We start from the raw sequence: 18570 nt of genomic DNA on the forward strand, positions 1-18570 counted from the left end.
ATTAATTGATCTTTTTATCTGAAATTCAGAGAGGCCCTCACCACCAGTTGGACCAATTAAATTCTCCGATATTGACAAGACAACTGTCACGTTGTCATGGCAACACAGTAAGAGCGACGGTGGCTCCCCCTTGACGGGCTACATTGTAGAGGTGAAGGAGGTTACTCAGTTCCGCTGGATTGAACTCGATAAAGTTCGACCAACTGTGACTAGCTATTGTGCCCAGAATCTTAAAGAGAAGAAAGACGTCGTCTTCAGAGTAATCGCTGAAAATGCCGTCGGAACATCAGAACCAACACAATCCGACACTGTCACACCAAAGAGTGAATTCGGTGAGTGGTGATTGTGTGTATAAGTCATTTAATCTTACAGTATCCAATGGATAGAGCTCTTTGAAGAAATGTGATAGCAAGTTGTTAGTAATGTTCTGTTATATAGAGTCTGTTGTAATTAGTCATGATGGTATGTCATGATGGAGGCATGTTGTTTTAAAGATTCCAACTTACTTTTAAACAGTGAAGTTGATCAAACCCTATAAAGTCTGGTGTGTTGTATAATATGTGATCTTTCCTGTACATCAGACCTGCCAGGACGTCCAGTAGGACCAATCGTATTCTCTGACGTTACAAAGGACTCTGTGACGATGTCATGGAAACCACCAACTGACGACGGAGGAACACCGATCACGGGATACGTGTTAGAGGTCAAGGAGAACAGGAAGTCAGGCTGGAGTCCAGCCGGAAAGGTTGGAGGTCAGAAACTGACCTTCACCTCCGAGGACGTTATTGAAGGAAACAGCTACTTCTTCAGAGTGTCAGCAGTCAACATGGAAGGCCAGGGTCCAGCCCTCGAGTCTACCGACAGTGCTACACCCATGAGGCCTCTAAGTAAGTAAAACTGGACACAGGTCAAAATCAGCAGAACCATGATGAGACCTAAAGGTATCCATAGTATTCAAATTGATTGTACTTAATAAATACAAAGTACATACAATGTAATTTTGTTTCATGGAAATCAAAAAGAAACTTGATGTAGAAATTAGAAAAGGAAAAAAATCTCTAATCTAAAATGCAGTGGTTTTTTTAAATTATCATTATGGCTTAAAAATGAGATGAAATTCTGAGATGAAAAATATCTCATCCATATATATGTTAAACAAAATCCATAAGATTCATTTTTATTAATTCAGGCAAACCTAAGGCACCCATCGATCTGAAGACATTTGACCTTGAGACCGACCGTGTGTCCTTGAGTTGGAAACCACCCACAGATGATGGTGGTTCAAAGGTCACAGGATACCACATCAGTATGAGTGAGGACAGTGTTGACCGCTGGGTAGAGATTGGCACGACGACCACCTACACCACTGAATTTACAGTCAAGAAACTCAACATCGGAAGTAAATACTACTTTGCTGTCGCTGCCGAGAACAAGATCGGAGTCGGCGAGCCTGCGGAAACTGACAAAGCAGTTATTCCAAGGGCTAAGCCAGGTAAGAGTGGTGTTAGAGAATTTATAATTCATACTTTAGGATACATAAATCAATATGAATGTTAAAAATCATGCCTCTGCCATGAATTTTTTTTTGTGGGAGGGAGTCAAAATGACTACCATGATTTAGACTTCCTGCTTTATATCAAGTTGAGAAATAGAAATAAAATTTTCATTTATAAATTAGAAATAGAAATAAAATTTTCATTTATAAATTAATGAATCAATATTTTATAATTCTATAGAGAGACCTTCACCACCTGTTGGGCCAATCCAATTCAGTAACATCCAGAAGAAGGAAGTTACTCTCTCCTGGTTGCCTAGCAACAGCGATGGTGGTTCACCAATCACAAACTATATCGTTGAAATGAAGGAAGCGACCATGTTCCGCTGGACTGAGGTCGGTAAAGTTAACGCCGATATCTTTACATACTGTGCCCAGAACCTGCGTGAACAGAAAGAGTACATCTTCCGAGTGATAGCTGAAAATGCCGTCGGCAAATCTGACGCACTGGAGTCTGACAGGGTTACTCCCAAGAGCCAGTTCTGTAAGTTCTGTTCATCTAGTCCTGTTTACAATTGAATACTTATTACATTTTATGCACCCTCACTTCTGTTACTAGTAGGATTGAACTTATCCGGTATAGAAATGTTCAGATAATGACATTAATCTCGAGATGGAAGGGCATTGCTTTATTTGTAGAACTAAACTCTGATTTCATATGACTTGGCTTATAAGTTCTCGCACACCAAAGCTGAACTGTAGCCTTCTACATTTTACAAAGATTTAAATTTATAACTGTGTCCAATAGACTTGACATTTGAAAAAATAACATTGTGAAATCAGCTGTTGATATATCGTAACTATGTTGATTTTTACCCCCAGCTGTGCCTGATGCCCCTGAGGGCCCGATGAAATACTCGGATATCACAGCCACATCGGTGACGATCACCTGGCGTCCCCCGCTGTCTGACGGCGGACGACCACTGTCTGGATATATCGTGGAACAGCGTGACGCAAAGCGCATGACCTGGACCAAGGTTGGACGTACCGAGCCAAGCATTCTTACGTACTGCATACAAAACCTCACAGAAAACAAGGAATATCTCTTCCGTGTTTCTGCTGAAAATGAAGAAGGCGTTGGTCCAGCCTTGGAAAGTAAGGAACCTGCCAAGCCCAAACGTCCCGCTGATGTGCCCAGTTCTCCTAGAGGGCCGCTGGAAGTCCGCGACGTTGACGAGACGTCTGCCTACCTCACATGGCGCCCAGCTGACAAAGATGGTGGCTCGCCTGTCCTTGAATACATCGTGGAGGCTAGCACTGATGGCGAGGAATGGACCAAGATTGGCAAGACTGATAAGTACACGACAAATCTACGACCACAGAGTCTACTCTCCGGCAAGAAATATTTCTTCCGTGTGTCAGCCGTCAACAGCGTGGGACCAAGTGCTCCACTGGAATCTGACGCAACAACAATTGAGAAACCAGCAAGTGAGTTAAAAATGGACTCTAGACACAACTATGTTTCAACAATTATAACTTTATTATTGTATTTATGTTCTTCTATATTTTTCCGTAAGTGATAGGTTAAAAAATCATTATTCAATAAACTAACAAAAATGAATTATTCACTTACTGTTAGTTTTAAGAATATAATGAAGCAAATTATAAATAACAAGTTTTGTAAATTTCATAGCTATATTTGCTGTTCTGATTTAATGAGCTGTTTCTATTTTTAGCTGTGCCAGGTAAGCCGAGGTCCCTACAGGTGACCAACCCCGACAGGACATCTTTAGGAATCTCCTGGAATGTCCCTACTACTGATGGCGGATCACCGATCACTGGCTACATCATCGAGAAACGCGACGCTCGTCGTACTACCTGGACGCCTGTCGCCCAGGTCTCAGCCGACGAACTCTCCTGTGTCGCTGACAAACTTGTAGAAGGTACAGAGTACGGATTCCGTATCACCGCTGTCAACAAGGTCGGCAAGGGTCCAGCTCTGGAGTCTGACCAGACCTACATGGCCAAGAGCCCCTACAGTAAGTATTATGGGTCAGTTGTAGGGTCAAAGGTCATAGTAATAGAACAGGATGGATTACATTATTCAGAAATAAAAAAATATAGTTTAAGAGGAATTTTTGAAGTGCTTTTTGTTTAAGCAAAATGAGAGTACAGAAAGTACAGATAAGTTAAGCTTTAAAAATTTATAGTATGTTATCATTTACACATTGTACAAATGTACCTAGATATATGAGAATAAAATGAAAGTCTGGCATGTTCTTGTCAAAAGGACTAGGTATGGTAAGGGTTTTTTGTGGCCCCCAAATCCGCTATTTTTCAAAGTCCTTTATTTCAAGATGTGAATTTTGCATTTCAAATCTTAACTACATACCTGACATATTTGATAGTGCTATTAGGTAATATAACATTTCTAGTTGCCATGGCAACCATTTTTATTATACATAAATTATGCAAAATGTGAAAATTTCATCAAAATTGGCCTTTTTTATGCAGTTTTTCTTCTAGTTAACATAGAGCGCATTCTAGAACAAACTTTATATTTCTCAAAATGATGTATTCTACGTGTCTGCTAATTCCCTTAAAATATAAAGTTTGTTCTAGGTTGCGCTCTATTGTTTTTAAAAGAAAAACTGTCAACAAATATGCCAAAATTGACCAAATTTTCAAATTTGCATAATTTATGCAATGTTACCATGGTTATATAGCAAAAACATACTTTTTGTCAACAAAAATATCATTAAGTTTTTATCAGGGGCGTATTCAATATTTCAAACGCAGCGACTTAATTTCTAGATACTTAATTTGAAATTTGGTAGATTTAGGGGCCAAAAAGAGCCATTATCATATCTAGTCCTTTCAAGTAATAATTTTTCTGAATTTTCGATAATTTTAGACAAACCAGAATCTCCTCTTGGACCTCTGAACATTTCTAACGTGACAGACAGCTCCTGTGAGTTGTCATGGAAACCACCACGAGAGGACGGAGGTTCTCCCATCACCGAGTACGTTGTCGAGATGAGAGATGTACGACGCAGCACCTGGAGTAAGGTTGGTACTACCAAACCTCCAATCACAGACTTCACCGCTACAGGACTAACGTCCGGCAACGAGTACCTCTTCAGGGTCATCGCTGTCAACGCTGAAGGTCAAAGTGCACCGCTCACAGCCATGCAGCCAATCAAACCAAAGAAGAAGATATGTAAGTTTGTCTCAATGACATACCATTATAGAGTGAAAGGATGAATTACAATTCTTTGTACTTTCTGAAATGAAATTAAATCAAACAATGTTTGTTATCTTTAGGTTCCTCTGTGTATTGAATAATATGAAACTGACTTTACTTAAGTTGACACTTACTGATATTTCATATCAATCATATGATATGACATAGTATAAATATGAAACTGACTATACTTGATGTAATTGAATTATTTTTATATAACAGCACCTCCCGGACCACCATTGTTTGTGCGTCTGTCCAAATCAGGTGACACATTCGCGACCATCACCTGGGGAGCCCCGTCCTCGGACGGAGGGTCAAAGATCACTCATTACCATGTAATGAAGGCTGAAGGCTCACCTTCTGATTGGACGAAGGTTGCTAAGGTTGACGCCTACGAGAATACAAATACCATCAGTGGACTGAGAGAAGGTGTCGAGTACTACTTCGGTGTGTCTGCTGAGAATGAGGCTGGAGTCGGCGATGTAAGCAAGGCCGACAAATCAATCAAAGGAGCCAAACCAAAAGGTATGTGTAAATATCTTACAGTCTAACCTGTCTATAAAGGACACTAAAGGATAGCAAAATGTCCTTTATAGACAGGTGTCCTTTATAGACAGGTGTCCTTTATAGAAATATGTCCTTTATAGACAGGTGTCCTTTATAGACAGGTCAATGCTGTAACAGTAAATTGCACCTAATGGGGTTGATGAGTGTCTTATAGGTGTACTTTATACAGAGGAAGCACTTTTGGGTATTGTTTTATCAAAGGGGATTTCTTTTTCTGGAGAATTTGTATATTGTTGTACATAATAAATCTCATATAGACCTTGATAGAATAATGGTTCACCATCAGAATGTATGTTTCAATTAAGATAGTGCTTACATAGGTAGTATCAACATACCTAATTATATACAATATAGGTTAAAAAATCAGTACATCATTTAAAGGAAGACAATTTATAGTGAGAACACATACCTACATACCTAATTATATACAATATAGGTTAAAAAATCAGTACATCATTTAAAGGAAGACAATTTATAGTGAGAAACACATACTACATACCTAATTATATACAATATAGGTTAAAAAAATCAGTACATCATTTAAAGGATGACAATTTATAGTGAGAACACATACCTACATACCTAATTATATACAATATAGGTTAAAAAAATCAGTACATCATTTAAAGGAAGACAATTTATAGTGAGAAAATATCCCTACATGAAATTTCTAAACAATTTAAATTTTTTGTCTCCGACAGAGAGACCAGCCCCACCAGGTGCCCCATTGGAAGCCACTGACATTCGTAAAAACCAGGTGACCTTGACCTGGAACACATCCCCCGACGACGGAGGATCTCCGATCACACGCTATATCGTGGAGAAACGCGAGAGCTGGAAATCAACATGGTCGCCATGCGGAAAGGTTGGACCTAGAGAACATACGCTTGTCGTAGAACACTTGAAGGAAAACCAGGAATACATGTTCCAAGTGTGTGCAGAAAATGCCATCGGACGCTCTGATTGGTTGGAAACATCTGCCAATGTTGTTCCAAAGAGCCAGTTTGGTAAGCGATATTGCATGTACTTTCCATTGTATATGTCTGTGAAATGGGTTGGTGTTATATGTTCATTTGAACACTTTCTAGAAGATCAAATTAAAAAAAACATTACAAACGTTCACCAACCTATTTTGCTGATAAGTATAGTTTTGACTATATACAAGTAAGTCTAGGGGTGATAGAGGTCTGACTATATATTAATAACTATTGCAGCTTTTAAGTAACTTATAACAAGCTAACACAACAAGTGTGATTATTTAACTATTCATTAACTATTCATTTTGTTAATTTGTTTTTGTAAAAATCGAGAAAATGCCTTCTTCACTTAATGAAAATTAGTTCATTATTAGATTATAACAATTTTATTTTTAACCTTTTTAAATTAATTTTTTAACCATTATAAATAAATTTTAATTTTTTCATTTTGCATGTTAAGTGTTTAAGTTGTAGTGAATATTGTATTTTTATTAAATTGATTTATGAATACTGTACTAGTTTCATAGATATGCTTCTTATAGGAACATTCCCAATATCTGATAATTTTCAAAATTATATACATAAACTAAAAATATTTTTAAAATATTCTGATGGCATTTGAATTAATAAAAAGTTCTTTGTTTTCTTTGGACATACTTTGTTACAAGATCCAAGAAGCTGTATCTATGGATATTGTCTCTAGTTTTAACATTGGGATTGATGATTGTGGCTTTGCCATATTAAAAACAAAAATTATCTAGTTACTGTTAGCCAACTTATTTTCATGCTTTATTGTCTAACAAAATTGTCACGTCAACTTAATTTCGTGATTAACAGTTTAAAAACTCCTGAAGGAATTTGAATAGATTTTGTGTCAATGAATTTTCGGAAAGTCTTATCACTCGAAACGCGAAGTTAAATTGCATGCTAGAATAAGTTGGTTTTCAGTTGATTAACAACCTAAGGAGCTACATGTTAGAGTTTTCGCTGGCTAGCTACTGACAGACTAAAATCACACTACAAGGCTATCACAGTAAACTGCTGTCGATAACGTTACTAACCTAGCAGTACCTTCAAATTTACAGCCAAGCCTTCGTCCCCGAGGGATCTCGTCATATCAGAAATCAAACAGACATCCGTCGTACTCAACTGGTCGCCACCCAAAGATCTGGGCGGATTGACGCTCACTGGGTACAAATTGGAGCGGCGTGACAGACGACGTACCGTGTGGGTGTACGTCGATGAAGTCCGCCCACATATCACAACATACTGTGTTCAGAATCTACTCGAGGGAAATGAGTACATGTTCCGTGTCTTTGCTATCAACGACGAGGGACTTAGCGAACCGCTTGAATCTGCTGATGCCGTTATTCCATATAAACCTGCAGGTCCGAAGAGCAAACTGTGTTCAGACTTCAAAATCTTTTATATTGCAAATATGTTTAAGCTTAAAGTGTGGGTTCATTAACAGAATTGATATATTGATTATTTAGTTGTGATTAATATTTAGCTTTTTGTTGTGAGTCTTACTAACGTTAATAACTTTGTTTCCTTTTCTATGATAATGAATTTATTTATATATGTTAGTTAAGTGATTATGTGTCATTTCCAAAATAAAACATCAAACGATGTTGAGATACATATGAGAAAAAAATGCAATCTAGATAAAAAAAATTAGCTTTATTTAAAGATCTTATTTTGAATGTAAAATTTGGGTGTATAGTGATATTTAATTCATTATTTCTAGAAAAGTAGTGTTATTAAGATATAAATAATCTTCCATTTGATAGGTGAACCAGCTTCTCCAGTTGGACCAATCAGATTCTCTGAAGAGAAGTCGAACGCTGTGACCTTGAACTGGCATCCACCCAAGGATGACGGAGGAAGTCCGATCACATCGTACCAGATCCAAGTGTCCGAGGATGGAAACACCTGGAGGAATGTGGAGATAGTGGATAAATATCGTAAGGATTACCATGTGACTGACCTTATGGAGGGACAACAGTACATGTTCAGGGTGATGGCTGTGAATAAGGTTGGAGCCAGTAAACCGCTGGACTCTGACTACTTCACGCCTCGCCGACCAGCAGGTCCACCATCCAAACCTCAGGGTCCAATGTCTGTGTACGATATCTCACTGAACTCAGCCACCATCGAATGGCGCCCACCAGTAGACGACGGTGGATCACCACTGAAGAACTACATCATCGAGATGAAGGAAAAATCTCGCGTCATGTGGAAGAGCATTGACAAAATAAACCCCAACATCACAACGTACTGTGCTCAGAACCTCTCTCTCAACTGCGAGTATCTGTTCCGGGTCTCGGCCGAGAACAAACACGGCGTCAGTGAACCTCTCACTCTGGATGAGCCCGTTCTTATCAAGAGTCCGTACGGTAAGTCTGAGCCAAACGAATGCTTTGTATGCACCCTCTCTTTATCAAAAGTGACCGTACATAAAAATAAAGTCTGCTCTTTGTAAAATTGTCTGCCCTAAATTGACCCTAGTTTGGCTGTTAATAGGATGTTAAACCTAAATAAACCAAACCGAATTATAAAATCCTTCTATAGAATGATGGGCATTGTTAGCGGCATGATATCAAAGTTATTTGTTTGAAATACATGTCAATGGACACTTCCCCAATAGAGACATGTAAATATTGTATTGATTGTTTGTTATTATAACAACAGGTCTGCCGTCTGCCCCCGAGGGTCCTATGAAGATCGGCAGTGTAAACCACACCTCTGCCGAGGTCTCCTGGCAACCACCAACTAGTGATGGCGGAAAACCCCTGACCGCCTACATTGTCGAATATCGGGATGTCAAACGTACCTACTGGACAAAGTCCGCCGAGGTCAAACCCGACGTTCTTCATCATCTCGTACATGGTCTACAGATCGGTTACGAGTACGCGTTCAGGGTCAGTGCAGTCAACAGTGAAGGTCAAGGTCCACCGCTGACCTCTACAGACACGGCCAAACCATCTAAGAAACTCAGTAAGTTGTTTAGTACTGTGTTGGTTAGACTATATTTAGAACTTTACATTTAATAAAGTTCAAGACATCAAAATTCTAAATAAAACTATTATTAAGGCATTCCTATACATAGAATGATTGTCAAATATTACTAAAATAATTGTGACACAATTACCGGAAAGAATTATAATAACACAATGTTTTCAGACCAATCTATGAATTGGAAACCATCACTGTTTAGGCATCCTTATAACATTTTACTATCTATATTGCAGGTGTACCATCTTGTCCTGAGAATGTTAGAGTTACCGACGTTGTAAAATCATCTGCCACACTTGAGTGGCGTGCACCGGACAGTGACGGAGGGTCACGCATCAACCGTTACCACGTCTACCAGAAGACAGAAAAGGCCAGTAGCTGGAGAAAGATCACGTCTGTCGATCGTTTCACCACCATCACGACTATCAATAATCTGGCCATCGAGGAGACCTATTTCTTCGCTGTGGAAGCTGAGAATGATGTCGGTGTGAGCGAGAAGGCTGCTACTACCAAGGGAACAACCATTGCTAAGCCAATCAGTAAGTAACAGATTAGGCCGACTTAGAATTGTGGAAAAGCTATAATGTAATGATTCTCTGTTGTATTTTTAGTCCTAAAGATTTTATAGCTATGTTTTGTTAATACTGGTTAATGCTTTAGTTAGTACTAAGGATTGTGTGTATAAGGATTGTGTGTATTATTAATTCCTGACAAGCGTTCAAAAGTTTAGCACTCTCATTATATGAAAATTAAATTGAGATTTATATCACGATGCAAAGTAAAAATGTACATTTGAATGTATTACATTATCACGTTAGAAATAGCTACCGTACTTATACAATGTATCACGTCTTCACTTTCTGATATATGTATGATAGAGACTTATGTTTTTCCTGTTTCAGGTCCACCATCACCCCCAGTTGGTCCTGTACTTGTCAGTGATGTTACAAAATCATCCGGCACCATCGCTTGGCAACCAAGTAAGTCCGACGGCGGTTCCCCCATCACTGCCTATGTTGTGGAGATGCGGGAAGGCTGGCGGATGTCTTGGACACGCGCGGGCGAGGTGAGCGATGACACGTTGACCTACACCCTCTCTAACCTACGGGAAGGACAGGAGTACCACGTACAGATCATCGCTGTTAACGCGGCCGGGAACTCCAAACCACTGGAGGGCGACACCTCAATTAAACCAAAGAGTCCATACAGTAAGTCTACAGTCAGGTTATATATCTCCAACAGTTATAGTTTCAGTTTGATAATCGCTTCTTACACCTCTACCATATTGTAAGTAAAGGATCAAAGTGGGTAGACTTTATAGTTGTTTAATTTTCTCCTTGATACTGATTTAAGGGGAGATAATTTTTTCACTAACAGAAATAAGCTATATAGATTATTTTGTTTTACATTTTTCCCCATTTTATTCGCAGGTAATACAAACATGTTGATAGCATATCAGTAAGAATGCAAACTGTATCTATATAACTAAGAAAGCATTTACAATAATCTCCTTTCCCCCCAGAACCACCATCTGCTCCAAGGAACCTTGAAGCGTCTGACATGAGATCAGCGTCACTCAGACTGACCTGGCTCGAGCCTGAAGACAATGGTGGACTGCCTATCAAGAGCTACCAGATAGAACGCCGTGAGAAGAAATATGGCTCCTGGATGAAGGAGTGTACGGAGAAATCTACATCTTGTAACATCATGAATCTCCGTGTCAACATGGAGTATTTCTTCCGCGTGTCAGCCTCTAATGACGAGGGACAAAGTCCTTTTGTAGAAACCATCCAGCCGATCGTTCTCTCGCCAGAAGCCAGTAAGTGGTCCATTACAGATGGACAGAACTATTGATACTGCAAATGTTCTAGAGCAATTCCTATATTAACGTTTGTAAATACTTTGCTAGCTGGTTACTTATGATCAGTGGGAAACTGGGACCTCCAAACACTAGCCAAATATTCTACCAATAGAGCTAGCTGGTTACTTATGATCAGTGGGAAACTGGGACCTCCAAACACTAGCCAAATATTCTACCAATAGAGCTAGCTGGTTACTTATGATCAGTGGGAAACTGGGACCTCCAAACACTAGCCAATATCTTAGACCTCCAAACACTAGCCAAATATCCTACCAATAGAGCTAGCTGGTCACCTATGATCAGTCTAGTCCAATCCCTTTACATAATTACCCGGTATCATGATTGCTTGGGTCAAGCTTTAAAATTTGAATTTGACTTCATCCCTAACTGTTTCGAGGTTGATTAGTTTTTGTAAGACATTGTCTTATATCTTACCATAAAATGTGTATGAAGACTCTATCAATTTTTATATTTTGTAAGCGATAATACTGCCCAAAAAAATCAATGAAATTTGAAATCTTGAAAATTCATCCAGCACCAATAATATGTTATGTCTGTTTACAGCTGTGCCGGATGAGCCTAAGGGCCCTCTCCGTCACAGTGACCTTGACGAGACGAGCGTGACCTTGACATGGTTGTCACCAATAAATGACGGTGGCGCCCCCATCACATCCTACAAGGTGGAAATCTGGTCCATGGATCAGCCGTGGTCAGAGGTGGACTCAACAGACGCAAGGACAACGATACTTCGTGTCAAACGTCTCACGACAGGAAAGACATACAAGTTCCGCGTGTGTGCTATCAACCGCGTCGGAGCTGGCAAATATTTGGAGTCTGATCACATCACACCATCCAAGGAGCTCCGTAAGTTTAGATAAACATTGATGATGTCAAACTCAATCAAGATGCTTAAGATTCAATAACATTTTTGGAATAAGAAATAAATTCATCTATCTATTTCATGTCAACTCGGGTTAGTGAGGTGATTTTCCGGTAAGATTTTTTTCCCCAAATAATACCCTGAAAACCATCTTCAATTACAAAGAGTTAAGACTGAGAACTTTCCTCTTGACCTGAGAGAGAATAGTATGGAATACCATTGATAAGTAAACATGCCATAAGTCAAGATAAATTTACCGTACTTTGTTTCCATGGTAACGGATAATGGTATATCCCGTTTACAGGTGTTCCTGGACCCCCAACAGAGCCGTTTGTTGCTAAGGCATTGTCACATGACACTATCAGCCTGGAATGGAATGAGCCAGAAACAGACGGTGGATCACCCATCACCAGCTACGTCGTAGAACGTCGCGATCTGATGAGGTCCGTCTGGACATTCGTTGACCGTACGGCCAACCTGAACATCTTAATCAAGAAATTGACCGAAGGGTCTGAGTTCTTCTTTAGGGTGTCAGCGGTCAACAAGATCGGACAGGGACTTCCTCTGGAAACTCCCAAACCAGTAATGGTCAAGAGTCCATATGGTAAGTACTAGATATTCTATACTCATTGGAGAATTATTTTTCTAATGAAAGTCATCTAACGAAATAGATACATTCTTCTTTCTTATAATGGTTTGATAAGTAAATGTGGTTCGATAAGATAATATCAGTTCAATCTTTTAGAATATTAGTAAACTGATATTTATAATCATTATTGGCATATTTCATAAATGCTTGTGACCTTCACCTCCACGATTATAATCACACTCTTTGACCTTCACCTCCACAGACAAGCCTTCAGCACCTGTTGGACCTCTGCAAACCTCAAACATCACAGCTAACTCTGTTGACCTCGCCTGGCGACCATCAGAGAAAGATGGTGGTACTCCCATCACCCACTACACCATTGAAGTGCGTGAGGTCCGTCGCTCCATGTGGGGTAAAGCCGGTCAGGTAGAACCCGGAGTCAACAAATTCACAGTCACCAACCTCGTCGTGGATAATGAGTACTACTTCAGGATTCGTGCCGTCAACGCCGAGGGTGAAAGTCCTCCCCTAGAGGGTCCCAATGGAGTCAAACCCAAGAAGATTCTATGTAAAGAAGCCTTTTTTCTTTGTTGTTTCATATTAAAATGCTTTGGAATGTATCTGATTTCATCAAATTTCTGTTTTTGTTGACCAATATTTGAAAAAAAGTGTATATTTCTAGTATTCCACTCCTTCCTGTAAGAAAAAAATATCTATGAAACATTTTGTGTCAAGGTATTAATTTTAAAAAAAAATGCATGTTTATGAAATTAAATGAAGAATTTGATGTCATTACAGCACCACCTGGCATTCCTAACGCCAATATTGGCAGGGTTAGCGAGGGCGAGATCGGCATAGACTGGACACAGCCAGCAAGTGATGGCGGATCACGCATCAAACAGTACCGTGTGTACATGAAGGACGAAGACAGCGACACCTGGAGGGAACTGGCCACAGTAGAACCGTACCGCGGTCACCACAATGTTACGAAACTCGACCACAACAAGAAATATGTGTTCGGTGTGGCGGCAGAGAATTCTGTCGGTGTTGGAGAAAAAGCTGTTACCAAGCCAACGTCTCCAAAACCAATACTCAGTGAGTAATGTTGAATCTGTACATAACAATACTGCAAACTGCTTTGCAATGATGATGTACAATGATGATGAAATACAGATTTTCACAAGAGAGCTGCTTCTGACATTATAGCCTTTTCTAAAATTTATGAAATGTTTTTTTAGATAAACACCCAATAATCTAAACACTTATACACAATATAGTCAGCAGCACTGAATACACTTGTGAAGTTATTTAAAAGATAACTCTCTATTTTGTAAAGTAACCATTGTCTCATTGAATCATGTTAATGATAAAATTTTGTTTACAGCCGTACCATCTGCACCAGAAGGACCACTGGAAATTTCTAACATCCAGAAGAGTTCCGCCAACATCTCGTGGAACCACAGCCAGTACGATGGCGGTTCTCCCATCACACACTACTCCATCGAGAGGAAGGAAGACTGGAAATCCACATGGTCCCCAGTGGACCGTGTCCGTGCCACCAACACCTCGTACAAGATGACCGGTCTGAGTGAAAAGATGAGCTATCTGGTCAGGGTTAAGGCCGAGAACAAGATCGGAAGTTCTGAACCACTACAGAGTGATGAACAATTCAAACCAAAGAGTCCATTCAGTAAGTTTCCCTTCTCAATGTTTCTATCAGATTCACAGTACAAGTCTCTGACATTTTGTACCATCCACAACAATACCACCACATACTCTGTTGCAATTCCTAATGCCATTTATCGAAGGATCATCAAGATTCACTCCTTTCCATTCAATGCTGACATTTACTTTACATACAATGAGTTTGAGCTCATTCCTATGTGTGTACTTTCCAGTTACATCCAGAAAATGGATGTGATTCTCAACATTTCAAAATGTCATTAATATGCTTGTAGTTGCCTTAACGTTATAATAAAGTTTAGAATTAAAAACAAATATTTAAAACATGTGAACCATTAGCATCTGTCGGACCCCATATCATCAGAAGGTTAATCAATACTATTGTATTTAATAGGTGTACCATCTGCCCCTATTGGGCCTCTCAAAGTCTCCAACGTCACCACCAACTCAGCAACACTCACCTGGAAACCGTCCGAATCTGACGGAGGCAAGCCAATCAAACGCTACGTTGTAGAACGTCGTGAAGGATGGAGATTCAACTGGTCCAAGGTCGACTCGACTCGCTCCAATACCATTTCTGTGAGCGGTCTGAGGGAGGGTACTGAGTACTTCTTCCGTGTGATGGCCGAAAACGAGGAAGGACTGAGTGAACCAATCGAGTCTGATGCTATCACACCCAGGAAACAGGCTGGTAAGTGGGATTGTGGGAACAGAGAACAAAGTCCCCTTACTAGTTTTAAAAACATATATAAATTTGAAATCGTTCTAATTCACGACGCAAACAAATCAAATTACTCTGACCACAAATGTCTATCAAAGCAGTGTAGTTTCATGAATATGATGTCTGCTACTTCATTTACCAAAGATATAAATAACAACCTATCAGATTAAAGCACATTAGCCATTTTACTAGTCTAAGACCTATTGACACTTCGTTCCTTCTCCCATTTTCCAGTAAAACCAGGACCACCAGCGGGTAAGATCCACGCTAGTCATGTGACCCCAGACTCTGTCACACTGACATGGAAAGAGCCGACAGATGACGGCGGATCTCCGGTCAAACGTTACATCATCCAGGCCAGAAACAGGCGTACAGGAAGCTGGGCCACAGTCGCTGAGGTTCCAGCCCGCACGCTGTCTAAGGCTATCACAGGCCTGGAAGAGGGAATGCCATACGAGTTCCGCATCTGTGCTGAAAATGAGGTTGGCCTTGGAAAACCAAACGAAATGGATGAAACCATTACTCCATCTCGTGCTGCAGGTAATGTTTGAATTCTTGATTTCTAAATGTCTTTCCAGAGAATAAGATGCTTTGTTATTTAAAAAGATATTCGTTAGTTGATGTTAAAATAATAATTTATTGTAACCTATTGATGATTGTCTCATCCACAGAGGTTCCTGGAGCTCCCAGAGGACTTAAAGTACCGGAGGTTACAAAGGAATCTATGACGTTGTCATGGCAACCACCCACAGAGGACGGTAACAGTCCTCTGACTGGCTACATTGTGGACAAACTGGACTGTCAGTGGGGAGGCTGGTCTCGGGCCACCAAACTCCCACCAGATGTGACCGAGTGTACGATTAGAGGCCTTATCAAGGGCCATGACTATAACTACCGTGTGTACGCTGAGAACAAGGTCGGAGTCGGCGCTCCTGCAGAACTGAGGAGTCCTGTCAAGGCCGTTAGTGCAGTAGGTCAGTATGCAGACAAAGGAGATGAAATAAGGTCACGGTCATAGTAAAACCACCAAATATCAACACAATGGTAAAAAATGTCAGGTCATTATACCTAATGTTGACTGTAATTCTACAACATGGTTTGGTTCCCATAATTTAAAAACGTTTAATTCCCTTTTTGATTTGAATGGAGCAATGCGTTTCCAGAATACTGTTCTACTAATAAACAGTAGATTTGTTTTGATTCCTTCATCATTGGGAGAAGACTTGTATATCCTTGTAGAACATCTCTAACCCCACTGTACTGTTACTATTACAGAAGTGCCATCCAAGCCCAGAGACTTCATTGTTACTGATAAGAAGGACGACAGTGTCAGTTTGGAGTGGTCTACCCCTGACAGCAATGGTGGTGCCCCGATCACCCGATACTGTATAGAGAAACGTGAACCTGGTCGCGCCCAATGGGTGAGAGTAGATAGCGTATCACCACATACTCTAGGATACACAGTGAAGGGTCTCCTCGAAGGACGCAGCTACCTCTTCAGGGTGTTCGCCGAGAACTCGGAAGGACTCAGCGAGCCGGCTGTTCTAGACAAGGCCGTCACACCAGAACGTGCTCAAGGTAAATAATATTAAACTGGTAGCTGATGACAAAAGTGTTTACATTGTAAAGATTATTGAATATTATATTCCCACTTTAGAATGGGATACTTTCTAGTATCTTTTCCCGTCTTGTCCGCAAACAATTTCCAATGCTGGCGAGTCTAACAGTCATTCTCTCTCTCCACAGAGACACCTGGAGCACCTGAGAATCTTGATGTATCCCCAGTAAGCCACAACTCTGCTACACTGCGCTGGAAACGGCCACGTTACGACGGAGGCGCTATGGTTACCGGATACCTGATAGAACAGAGGGACGGTAAATCTGGCCAGTGGCAGCGCGTGAAGGAGGTCGAGAGCCATGTCCACTCACTGACCATTCGTAACCTCATCGACGACTACAGCTACGGATTCCGTGTCCGGGCAAAGAACGCCATCGGTCTTGGTGAACCCAGAGAAATTGACACTTCAGTTAGCACCAAGAAAACTATTGGTGAGAATTGATGAGTTATTTTTGAGAAAGCATTAAAAGATGCTAAATCGTTTCCAGCCATCATTGATATTTCATAAAGCCCTTTATTTGAACAAATTTGATAAAAATGCTAACTTGCAAAGCTTTCAATATATAACAATGAAACCATGTATTTAAGAAAACTATCATTGATTGAAAAATTGTTTCGAAATGTTCATTAACAAAATGTTAATATTTCTTTTACCAGAAAAACCATCTGCTCCCCGCGGTCCATTGGATGTCTCCGACATCACCGAGGATCACGTACGGTTGTCATGGCGACCACCAGAGAGAGACGGAGGCTCCCGAATCTCCGCCTACATGGTAGAGAAGAGTGAAGCCCGTCGTCCTAAATGGCTACGTGTCGGACGCTGTCCCCCAGACCAACTCTCCTTGGACGTATCCAATCTCATCGAGAACGTGGAGTACTACTTCCGAGTGGTGGCCGAGAACGAGGCTGGCCTGAGCCCGCCCCTCGAGTCAGACAGTGCTGTCAAACCCAAGAGTAAATTTGGTAAGAGAGACCAGACCATTGCATAATTGACAAATGGCATTAACTTAAATAACTTTCTCTTTAATTTGTTGAAAAAGTATTATAAACTAACTTTCTTTCACGTCTACTTATCTGTTTTATCTCAAAACAAGTTCGCGAAAATTAGCATTCGCGGATATATCAATTGAATGCGAATTCCTTGCAATATGAATGGTGTAGATACGCATAAACTTTCACACATTTATTTGGATTGAAATTCGTTGAACTAAATCGGACGTTTAAGTGGTTTTATAATTTATCGTAATCTGCATCACTAGACTGTTCTACCCTCCTTAATTAAAAGCTAACCTGAGTCAATTGGTTATACATAATATTCAAACGTGTTGATTATGAAAGCTAAAGATTTTTTTATTAAATTGATCTTATTATCGACGAACTGTATCCATGATCATACCTGAAGTGTCATTATTTGTCCATGTGATTGGTTCCAGGTCCACCTTCAGCCCCAGTTGGTCCAATCAAGGCCCTGACAGTGACACGCGACAGTGTGTCCCTGGAATGGAGACCACCCAAATCAGATGGAGGATCTCCGCTCACCGGCTATATTGTTGAGAAACGTGAGGGAAGTAGACAGTCTTACGTCAATGTCACGCGTCTCGCGTCTGACGTAAACATTGTCAACATCCCTGGGCTGATGGAAGGTCATGATTACTACTTCCGGGTCACCGCTGAAAACCGCTATGGAAGAAGTGCGCCGTTAGAGTCTACCTCTGCTATTACACCAAAGAGGATGTACGGTAAGTCAGCTTTTCTATACACAAACATAATAAAAATCCTTGGTGACTACTGCGTTAAACCTATGTGGTTATTCACAACTTTCAATGGCTGATCCAAATTGATCTGCCTCTGATTTCTTGAAAGAAAAAGCGATGACTTGAGTCAAATTCAAAGTCACTTTATCATGTGAATCTTGTAAGA

General features: G+C 40.3%; 1 protein-coding gene across 2 annotated transcripts in view; it reads left to right on the forward strand.

The window, feature by feature from the left end:
• The window catches only part of LOC138310941 (titin-like), a 255773-nt gene that overhangs the window by 221411 nt on the left and 15792 nt on the right, over window positions 1-18570 (forward strand). For both annotated transcript variants that reach the window (XM_069252300.1, XM_069252301.1), the window contains 27 exons: window positions 30-332; window positions 582-887; window positions 1190-1492; window positions 1737-2039; window positions 2378-2983; window positions 3232-3534; window positions 4410-4715; window positions 4962-5264; window positions 6008-6313; window positions 7369-7671; window positions 8074-8679; window positions 8975-9280; window positions 9535-9837; window positions 10201-10506; window positions 10821-11117; window positions 11724-12023; window positions 12344-12643; window positions 12891-13196; window positions 13427-13723; window positions 14013-14318; window positions 14706-15002; window positions 15267-15572; window positions 15704-16006; window positions 16308-16610; window positions 16779-17081; window positions 17308-17613; window positions 18084-18389. In XM_069252300.1, coding sequence (XP_069108401.1) covers window positions 30-332; window positions 582-887; window positions 1190-1492; window positions 1737-2039; window positions 2378-2983; window positions 3232-3534; window positions 4410-4715; window positions 4962-5264; window positions 6008-6313; window positions 7369-7671; window positions 8074-8679; window positions 8975-9280; window positions 9535-9837; window positions 10201-10506; window positions 10821-11117; window positions 11724-12023; window positions 12344-12643; window positions 12891-13196; window positions 13427-13723; window positions 14013-14318; window positions 14706-15002; window positions 15267-15572; window positions 15704-16006; window positions 16308-16610; window positions 16779-17081; window positions 17308-17613; window positions 18084-18389 — 8793 coding nt within the window. The remainder of the gene's footprint in view (window positions 1-29; window positions 333-581; window positions 888-1189; window positions 1493-1736; window positions 2040-2377; window positions 2984-3231; window positions 3535-4409; window positions 4716-4961; window positions 5265-6007; window positions 6314-7368; window positions 7672-8073; window positions 8680-8974; window positions 9281-9534; window positions 9838-10200; window positions 10507-10820; window positions 11118-11723; window positions 12024-12343; window positions 12644-12890; window positions 13197-13426; window positions 13724-14012; window positions 14319-14705; window positions 15003-15266; window positions 15573-15703; window positions 16007-16307; window positions 16611-16778; window positions 17082-17307; window positions 17614-18083; window positions 18390-18570) is intronic.

This window comes from Argopecten irradians, chromosome 16 (assembly GCF_041381155.1).
Source record: "Argopecten irradians isolate NY chromosome 16, Ai_NY, whole genome shotgun sequence".
Taxonomy (NCBI): domain Eukaryota; kingdom Metazoa; phylum Mollusca; class Bivalvia; order Pectinida; family Pectinidae; genus Argopecten; species Argopecten irradians.